This window comes from Betta splendens, chromosome 15 (genome assembly GCF_900634795.4).
Source record: "Betta splendens chromosome 15, fBetSpl5.4, whole genome shotgun sequence".
Taxonomy (NCBI): Eukaryota; Metazoa; Chordata; class Actinopteri; order Anabantiformes; family Osphronemidae; genus Betta; species Betta splendens.
The window spans coordinates 2,347,912-2,357,234 of record NC_040895.2 but is presented as its reverse complement, the minus strand read 5'-3'; the positions used below and the strand labels follow the sequence as shown (position 1 = coordinate 2,357,234).

General features: G+C 46.4%; 1 protein-coding gene across 5 annotated transcripts; it reads right to left on the bottom strand.

Annotated features, from left to right (window-relative positions):
• Window positions 1-450: 450 nt before the first annotated feature.
• Window positions 451-8,934, bottom strand: LOC129603021 (uncharacterized). Of its 5 annotated transcripts, none has more exons than XM_055502477.1 (2): window positions 6,881-8,146; window positions 451-4,322 (listed from the first exon to the last, which is right to left on the bottom strand). In XM_055502477.1, exon 2 carries the CDS (start codon window positions 3,227-3,229, stop codon window positions 2,075-2,077), a length of 1,155 nt encoding a protein of 384 aa, XP_055358452.1. In that variant the 5' UTR covers window positions 3,230-4,322; window positions 6,881-8,146; the 3' UTR covers window positions 451-2,074. The 5 variants fall into 4 exon arrangements, with proteins under 5 accessions (XP_055358454.1, XP_055358452.1, XP_055358456.1 ...); XM_055502479.1 differs by lacking the exon at window positions 6,881-8,146 and adding an exon at window positions 8,847-8,934; XM_055502480.1 differs by having other exon boundaries at window positions 6,936-8,146.
• Between the last annotated feature and the right edge of the window lie 389 nt (window positions 8,935-9,323).

The following is a 9,323-nucleotide window of genomic DNA, read 5'->3' as shown; positions in this document are numbered from 1 at the left end:
GACAGGTCGCCAGTCCATCGCAGGGCAACACAGAGACATACAACCATTCACACACACTCACATTTATGGGCAATGGAGAGAGGCCAATCAACCTAATGCACGTCTTTGGACTGTGGGAGGAAGCCGGAGAACCCGGAGAGAACCCACGCAAACATGGGGAGAACATGCAAACTCCACACCAGGTACAGTACAACAGCATGGTAAGGGTTTAATATACTGTACCAGTTAACGCAGCTGCTGTTAAAACTGGAAAATGTGTGCTTTAACATACCTATCTGGCAATAACTAAAAAAACTATTTAGAACTGTGTCTATGCCAAATTACCCTGTATCTGGTTGCAGAAAACTATTTTACTTGAAACAGGTATATAGACTGACAAAAAAGTAACATGGTAGTTCAGAGGTCAGCTCTGTCCTGGGCTGTGTTCTGTCTGCAATACAGGAGGTGGGTGACAGAAGAGTCCTGGCAAAGCCAACATCTATCCTGGACCTTGACTTTCACCCACTGCAGGACACACCGTCTGATCTGGGGAGCAGCTTCTGTGACAGACTGATCCACCCTTGTCATGGGAAGGAGATCTTTGCTCTTTGCTGCAATTAGACTGTTCAATAAGCACAATATCACACTCGCTTACCCAGAATCAGTTGTAAAAAATATGCACTTATGTTTGTGTTCCATCTAATTAGGCTGTAGCAAGATGGTTTTAACAGTAAATGTATTGTGTCAGCACAATGATGCATACATTTTGTTTGCTAATCTACAACATTACACCACGATAGATGGTGGCACAGATGTGTACTGGAGTTTAAACGCAGGAAACTAATTACTGAGTGGAGACAGCTGACAGGACACGTGATCAGAAACGTAAAGTAGGCAAAAGACACAACAGAACAGAAACCGGAAACACTACCAAAATAAAACAGGAAATGAACATGGCCAACCACAAAAGCACAGGAACAGCCCAGGTTCATGACATACGTCTGGTCTGCTCACTGTATGGTGTCACATGTCTGAGCAGTCAGTCAGTGTGGTGGAAATTTCCCATAAAGAAGCAGATGAGAGAGTTGTCCTTTTGTGCGATTTATTGAAATAATAAAGAAAGGAAAAAATAAAAATAATGGGGAAAGCAAATAAAAAAAAGAAAACCAGCTGGGGAGATCAGTGCACACACCACGAAGGCGTGATGCAAAGAGACCACGATCCTCAAGTTGCTTCTGCCTTTTAACCTTTTTCCCTGGACCTGGTGGAATCTCCTTATCACACTGTGGGTGAAGATGTTCATATTACACAGGGAATACACAAGGCTACAGCCTTGGGTCTGGTGAGGCATCAGAGAGAAAGGAGCCAGGGCCCAGGGTTAAAAGGCAGACTCAGGCCATGAACAATCGGTCACCTTGAGAGAGATAGATTGTCTGTCTGAGAATGTTCAGTTCTGGGTCTAATCAACAAGTACAGAATGCATGGTCACTATGCAGAGTCAGAAATGAACACAAGAAGCATTAAAGTACAATTTTTCTATTACATTTCCCCCCTTTTGATTACACATTAATCAAACATTAAAAGGGTAAAAATTGTCAATCGTGGCATTCATTTTGTAGTAATAAAGGATTCTTTAAAAATGATTCGTTTAATGTATTGCTTATAAAAATGTAAATGGCGTAGGGATAAAAGATTATAAGCTGTTTTTGTGGGTAGTTATACTAGAATAACCCTTGTGTATGAGCTTTTGGAAAGACAGGGACATAAGCCTATAACCAATCAGATCATGTTCAGTCAAGCAAAAATGGGAAGAGGGTTATATGTTGATTTAAACTATTGTGGAGACAGTCTCTGTGTCACTACCATCATCATCTGAGTCATCTTTGTGGTCCTCGTTATCAACGTCAACATCATCTTCTACAGAGTCAGCATCAGAATTAATGAGTGAACCGGTGTCCGGATTCCTGAATGTAGTGCATTGTGTCATTTGGTACAAAAGCGCCGCTGATATCACGCGCATGATGAGACCCCTAATAGGAGGAATAACACAACAACCAAGCAACATGATCACAGCCATGAAGATGATAAGCGAGACTTATGCCGACATAAAAACTGATTTCCATTTTCCAAAAGTTTGGTCTAGCCAGCGCCAAGGGGACGGATCTACGCCGGAGTTTCTAGCCCATTCATCTCTAAGACTCTCAAGGCCCTCGATAGCCTTTGTCACAGTACCATTAGAATCAGTGTTGTTGGGGATAAAAGTACAGCACGCTTCTCCAAACATAACGCAGACACCTCCTTTCTCCGCTAGCAACATGTCCAGGGCCATTCTATTCTGCCAAGTCATCTGAGACGTAGGAGCCAGCTGCCCAGACATGCTTCTCATAACGCCCGCAGTTTTGTTGATGAAACGCTGTTGATTGTAATAAAGGTAGTTAATCCAGGCCGAATTCTTGTTAACCTCTATTATGGGGCCCATAAAGGGAATAGCACTCGTCCACCCCGCCGCATGCTCGTTGCGAGCCTTAAACTCCTCCGGCACTCCTCTTGGTACGCCTATTGCATCTATGTAAAGGTCAGGATCCAAGGAACCTCCTGGAGCCTTGCGCCTGGTGCGTGAGTGTTTCTGTGGAGCTGAGGGCAAAAGGTGTATTCCCCCTGTGAGGAACACTACCTGAGTACAGGTGCCGGTCCAATTGGTTGGTAAGGTGACCCTGGGGTGATCCCTGCAGAGCCACCACATGTCGGACAAGGGCTTCCTTTGCTGGACTAAGTCGGTAGAGGATGGGGCAACGTGTGAGACATTATTGATCCTATATGTATATGAGGGTAAAGGGGCAGCATCGGTGTGAGTTGGAATCGCAAACCGAATCACCTGGTCTTCAGGTTTAAGCCCGTGTGCGTTGGAGACGTCCCATGTCAAGTGGCAATTGGGGAAGTGGCCTACATCTATTCCTCCGTCGAGGCTGGAGGTGAAGCATTCGAACTGACACATGGTACACACCGTGTAACACAAGGGAGCCGCGGGCTCCTTTTTTGTTACCTTGATATCGGCCACCTCAACTTTCTTATGTGTGACGGGACTGTACATCTCCATACCCTTGCCCAGATTGTGCAAGGCGCACATTTTGCAAGCCGGATCACATCTCGGAGCGCTGGGGTCCGCAGTGTTTCTACACCCGGTGTCCTTATTGTACAGTTGTCGCTCGTTGTAACACTCACTACTGTTAAAGGGAGTGGGCACAGCCATGAGATCGGGTCTGGCGACAGCACATGCTACACATGAATTGTTTGTGAGGGTTTTAGAAGTTGAGGTACACTAACCATAAGTTCCCTGTGGGGTTCTGATTTACGTAGTTTTGGGCAAGCTGCCAGGCTTTAGGGTCCTTAATGTCGCGTTTGGATCTATAGTGAACAAGTGTGTGAGTTCTCCAGAAGTACGGGAAGGTCACACATGTCACCGCAATGGTTGATATGACAATCATTTTTATCGTTTTTCGTCTGGTGAATGTCATTTTGTGTCAGTGGAAGATAAAAATTTGTGTGTAAGTGTTAATCAAGTGGAAGCATAAAATGCTTTGTTTAAAAATAGTGGCTGAAATCACAAAGAGGTATACATGTAAATCAACCACATAATTTAGAGCAAATATTAAAGTAACATATCAAAAACAACAGGGTCACAATCAATGTCTTCTTCTTCCTGTTGAACAGTAGCGTTAGATTGTTTCCAACCTGTTTGTTGACACCTTGACAGTTCGTTGGGGTTCTTCAGGTTATGATCAGCTGATCACAGGGACACCTGGGATTCGTTATCACCGCCAGGTTTCCTCCCAATGTCGTCTGAGTCACTGTCACTCCCGTGATGTGAAGAGTCTACACGTCGTCCAGCATCAGCAACTCGAGGCTGCTCGTGTGTGTGTTTTCTCAGGAGCGTGTGTGTAGATGTATGGTCTGATAGTGTGATTCACCGGCGCAGCTTCAGGCGGCGCTTGGCTCATACCTTTAGCTGAACGGTCAACGCAGCCTCGTCTCAGTGCGTGTGTGAGCACAGCGAGGGTCGTCCTTCTCAGTTCTTTTCGTCAGTGGTGGTTTTCTCCGTGTGGTGTAGATGTAGATGGAGGGTCGTCTGTCGGATCCGGGACCTTCCTGCAGTGGCTGGAGTGTATCCAAGTCGCTCTTTCTGCGATCTTCGCAGCCGTGTTGGTCGTCAGAAGGACTTGGAAGGGACCTTGCCACCGCTTTGAGTTCCAGTGCTTCCTGCGAAGCTCCTTAATGATCACCCAGTCTCCTGGTTGAATGATGTGCAGTGGTTCTGTCGCCTGTTTGGGCAGAGCCGCTTTCACCTGTTTGGAGATTTGAGACAGAACAGAGGATAAGTTCTTACAGTACTGTAGCATTGCGTCTTCGCACATTTCAGTAGGTGGTAAAATCCTAGTCTCAGTCTCAGGGTGGAGTCCCATCATAGGAGGTAACCAAATAGGATCTCATACGGGCTGAGGTTTGTTCTCATCCTTCTCCTCATTCTCATGTATGAGAGCACAATGGGAGAAGCCTGAGTCCACTTGAGACCAGTCTCTGAGCAGCATTTGGCCAGTTTGTTTTTCAAAGTGCCATTCTCTCTCTCTCTACCGCCCCTCCGCTTTGGGGGTGGTAAGAGCAGTGCTTTCTGATGTCAATGTTCAGAAACTTTCCCACTTCCTCTAGGGCTTGGTTTGCAAAGTGTAAGCCGTTGTCACTGATGATTTTAGATGGAATCCCCCATCTGGGTATTATTTCTGTCAGCAAGGCTTTGGTGACTGCATGGCTGTTAGCATGTTTAGCTGGGAAGGCCTCCACCCATTTTGACCACATATCAACAATCACTAAACAATACTTTTTACCTTCTGCTGGCGTTAGTTCGATGAAGTCCAGCATTAAATGGTCAAACGCCTGTTCCGGTGGTGGGTGAGCTGCCAGTGGTTTGGCAATCGTCTTACCTGGGTTGTGTTGGGCGCATGTCATACATGCTTCACAGTATTTTTGTGCATAGATTGAAAATCCCTTAGTGTACCAATGTTTTGTAAGAGCATCTAACATTCCCCCCTTTGATACATGGTCTAATCCATACGTCAACTTCGCGAAATAAGGGAAAAAGTGTTTAGATAGGCAAGGTTTGCCGTTGGGCCCATATCAAACGCCATGGCTACTGGTGGCGCCATTCGTCAGCCAGAGCTTGCGTTCCTGTGGGGTAGAGAATGTCTGAAGATCAGGGAGAGCCGAGGGAGGAGAGGGAGGTTGGGTAGAGGAGGAGGATAAGAGGCAGGGAGCAAAGGGAAGGGGAAGTCGGGCAGCTGCCTTTGCAGCAGCATCAGCGCGTGCGTTTCCAGCAGAGATGGGATCAGTGCCCCCAGTGTGTGCGGGGCACTTACATACAGCAATTGCAGCTGGTAACAGAATTGCGTCGAGCAGATCAGCAACCTTATCATGATGCAAGATAGGTTTGCCATCAGATTTCAAAAACTTTCTGTGTTTCCACAGAGCACCAAAGTCATGCGTGACGCCAAAAGCGTATTTGGAGTCTGTGTAGATAGTAGCAGACTTCCCTTCAGCCAATTTACAGGCTTCGGTCAGTGCAATCAACTCCGCAGCCTGAGCAGAGTAATGTCCTAGCAAAGCGCCAGACTGTAAAACAGTATGAGAGGTGCAGACTGCATATCCAACCTGACAGTTGCCCGAAGCAGGGTCTCTAGAGGCGGAGCCATCAAAAAAGAGAACGAGGTCACAGTTAGGAATTGGCACCTCCGATAGATCTGGGCGCGGAGTGCAGACCTGGTTCAAGACCGAAACACAGTTGTGAGGCTCGCCATCGTCAGGGCCTGGAAACAAAGTGGCTGGGTTAAGCACATTGCACCTTTTGACAGTGATGTTTGGCATTTCCAGTAAGATGGTGTTGTATCTAAGCCATCGGGCTGTAGAAAGAAAAGATCCAAAAGGATCAAAGACATGGCATGAGGAACCTGCAGGGTGACATCAGAATAGCCAACAATGTCACGTGATGCCAGCATGGCTTTCTCTGCCGCAGCCACTGCTCGGAGGCATCGTGGGAGCCCCGCAGCGACTGGGTCAAGCTTAGCAGAGAAATAGGCTACAGGGCGTGGACGCCCTCCGTGATCCTGTAGAAGGACAGAGGTCATACAACCTGATTTCTCATCCACTGTTTGAGTGAAAGGTCGCGTAGGGTCAGGCAGACCCAAAGTAGGAGCCGACTGAAGAGCTAGTTTGAGGTCAGTGAACGCCTGTTCAGCCTCAGATTTCCACGTGAGGCGGGTGGTGGATGCAGAAGATGTCTGCATCAGAGCTCTAAGCGGAGCCTCCAAGACGGCGCAGTTAGGAATGAAATTCCTGCAATAAGAGCGCATGCCTAAAAAGGACATAAGCTGTTTGTATGTGCATGGTTTAGGCAGGTTCTGAATAGCTTCAGCTCTTTTAGGTGAAATGGATTTCCCTTCAGCGGTAATGATGTGACCTAGGAAGGTAACTTCAGTCTGAACGAACTATAATTTAGACAGACTTGCTTTGTGGCCTGCAGGTGTTTCAGCAGCTTGATCGTGTCCGCTGCGCAAGTTTCCTGATCCTCACTGCAGATCATCAAGTCGTCAACATACTGCAGCAGGGCGGTGCCTGGGAACAAGACAAGATCATCCAGGCTGTCTTTCAGTGCCATATTGTAGATTGTAGGGCTTTCTGAATATCCCTGACACAGTCTGGTAAAGGTGTATGACTTTCCGTTAAATTCAAAAGCAAACCAGAATTGACTGTCTTTGTGGACGGGCACGCTGAAAAAGGCATTGGCCAAATCAATTACTGAAAAAAAATTTGCCTTGGGCGGAACCTGAGAAAGAATGGTGTAGGGGTTCGGTACCGTAGGCGCGCGTGGTTGGACCGCCGCATTTACTGCTTGCAGATCCTGGACAAACCTCCATTCTGTTGGCTGTCCTTTGTCTCTGATTTTCTTAACCGGGAGGAGTGGAGTCCTCACTGGAGAGTTGTCACATGGGACGATGACTCCTGCTTTCAAAAGAGAGTTAAACACCGGTGTTATTTCTTCAATTGCTTCTCTCTTTAAAGGGTATTGCTGTTTGCATGGTCTGTAGTCAGATTTTGGCGTGATGACCACTGGGTCACACCCTTTGATCAAACCTACATCATATTTGTGTGTGGCCCACAGGGAAGCTGGAACTTCCTGTAAGGCTGGATACTGCGTCAGAGCGTCCTCCGACAAAAACATGTGGTGTGGAGTGTGTGTGGAATGTTGAGGTACCAAGTGCACTGTACGCTGCGCATGAAAGTTAGACAGAAAAAGTTTTTTGTAAGCATGCAAAGTAGGTGAATACATCGCATACGGGTCGGAAGTCGTTTGCCAGTTGACATCTGTCCACGAAAGGACCCAAGTCCTGCCATCTGTGTCCGTCATGTTTTGACAGAAGGACATGTGGATCTGTAGATTAAGCACCCAACAAATCTCTCTTGCTCATTAGTGAGAGAAATCGCAAGCGCAGACCCTATGTTCATCCCAAAACAGAGAGGTTGAGGTTAGTTTGTCCGCATGTGTGCGTAACCATGCTTTTTCAAACTCCTCATCAGGACCAGTGGACACATGTGCTGTACAAGACAGGTCAGATGCGTCTCTAAAGGTCGTATTCTGTGAGGAAACAAGCTGTCGAGCAGCCTGTATGAGGGCCTCAGTTACAGCCTCTCCTTTCAGCAGCCACTGATAAGAGTAGAGCAGCGGCTCTGAGCTGAAATTAACACAAACAAAGGAATAATTATTTACATTGTCCGTGGTTGTGACTGTAATGGAAAAATTGTACTTTAATGCTTTTGTGTTCATTTCTGACTCTGTATAGTGACCATGCATTCTGTACTTGTTGATTAGACCCAGAACTGAACATTCTCAGACAGACAATCTATCTCCCTCTCAAGGTGACCGATTGTTCATGGCCTGAGTCTGCCTTTTAACCCTGGGCTCTGGCTCCTTTCTGTCTGATGCCTCACCAGACCCAAGGCTGTAGCCTTGTTTATTCCCTGTGTAATATGAACATCTTCACCCACAGTGTGATAAGGAGATTCCACCAGGTCCAGGGAAAAAGGTTAAAAGGCAGAAGCAACTTGAGGATCGTGGGCTCTTTGCATTATACGTCCGTGGTGTGTGCACTGATCTCCCCAGCTGGCTTTTGGTTTGTTGATGTGCACGATCAACATCCATGCTTTTTATTTGCTTTCCCCATTATTTTTATTTTATCCTTTCTTTATTATTTCAATAAATCGCACAAAAGGACAACTCTCTCATCTGCTTCTTTATGGAAAAATTTCCACCACAGTGACCTGCACTCCCTCCGGAGTGGAAATCAGTGAAATACCTGAACTACACATGAGATCTCTTCCTAATAGATTAACTGGGCATAAGTTTGAAAGCAAAAATGAATGTTTGAGTGTCTTGCCGTCTGATGTTGTGCAAGACAGAGGAACAGTAAGTTTTTCTTTTATTGTCTGGCCAGACGAACCTATAGTGTGCACAAATCGCCCACTCATTTTAGGTGGATTGAAAAACATGGAAGATTTTATTATCGAATTTGTTGCTCCTGAGTCTACTAAAAACACCATACGTTCACCTTCAACTGTTAGAGCAAACTCGGGAAATTGTTTGAAACCATTTGACTGTAAAGTCATGCAGCAGTTGTCATTTAGCTGTTTGTTATTCTTTTCAAAATCACTCTGTGGGATGTTTTGAGCAGAAAGCAAGTCTTCATTGCAAGCAGATAAGGATGAATTTGAATCAATTGAACATGTACCAAGTGTGAGCGTGTGTGTGTGTGTCTGTGCGGTACCGTCTACGTCATCATGTGAACGGAAACCTTCGCTGGGCTCCTCCTCTAGTCAGTCTGACGAGAGTGCCCGGGAGGGTGGAACCTGACGTTGAACAGATGAGTCCTCCCACTTCTTCAGGGGGAGGATGAACTCCTCCGTGTGTGTTGTATGCGGTGGTGAGGCGGTGAACAAAGTCATCAACTGATTCCTCTGGTTGTTGTTTGCATGTAGTGACTTTAATCATACAGACTTTATCAGGGAACGCAGTTTCGAGGTGGGTGACAAGCGCCCTCACTGCGGTAACGAATCCATCATTTAAGTTGTTTGTCCAGTCTTTGTGTTTGAGAGCAAGTGTCACATCAGGCAATTGTCTAGCCAGCTTTTGGTGTTCACAAGGTGCAAGACGTTTGGCCAGGATGCGACGAATCTCAGCTCCAGTGGGTCTGTACTCCTGGCAGAAGGCCAGAAGGTTGGCATCGAATGTCTTTCCCGATACA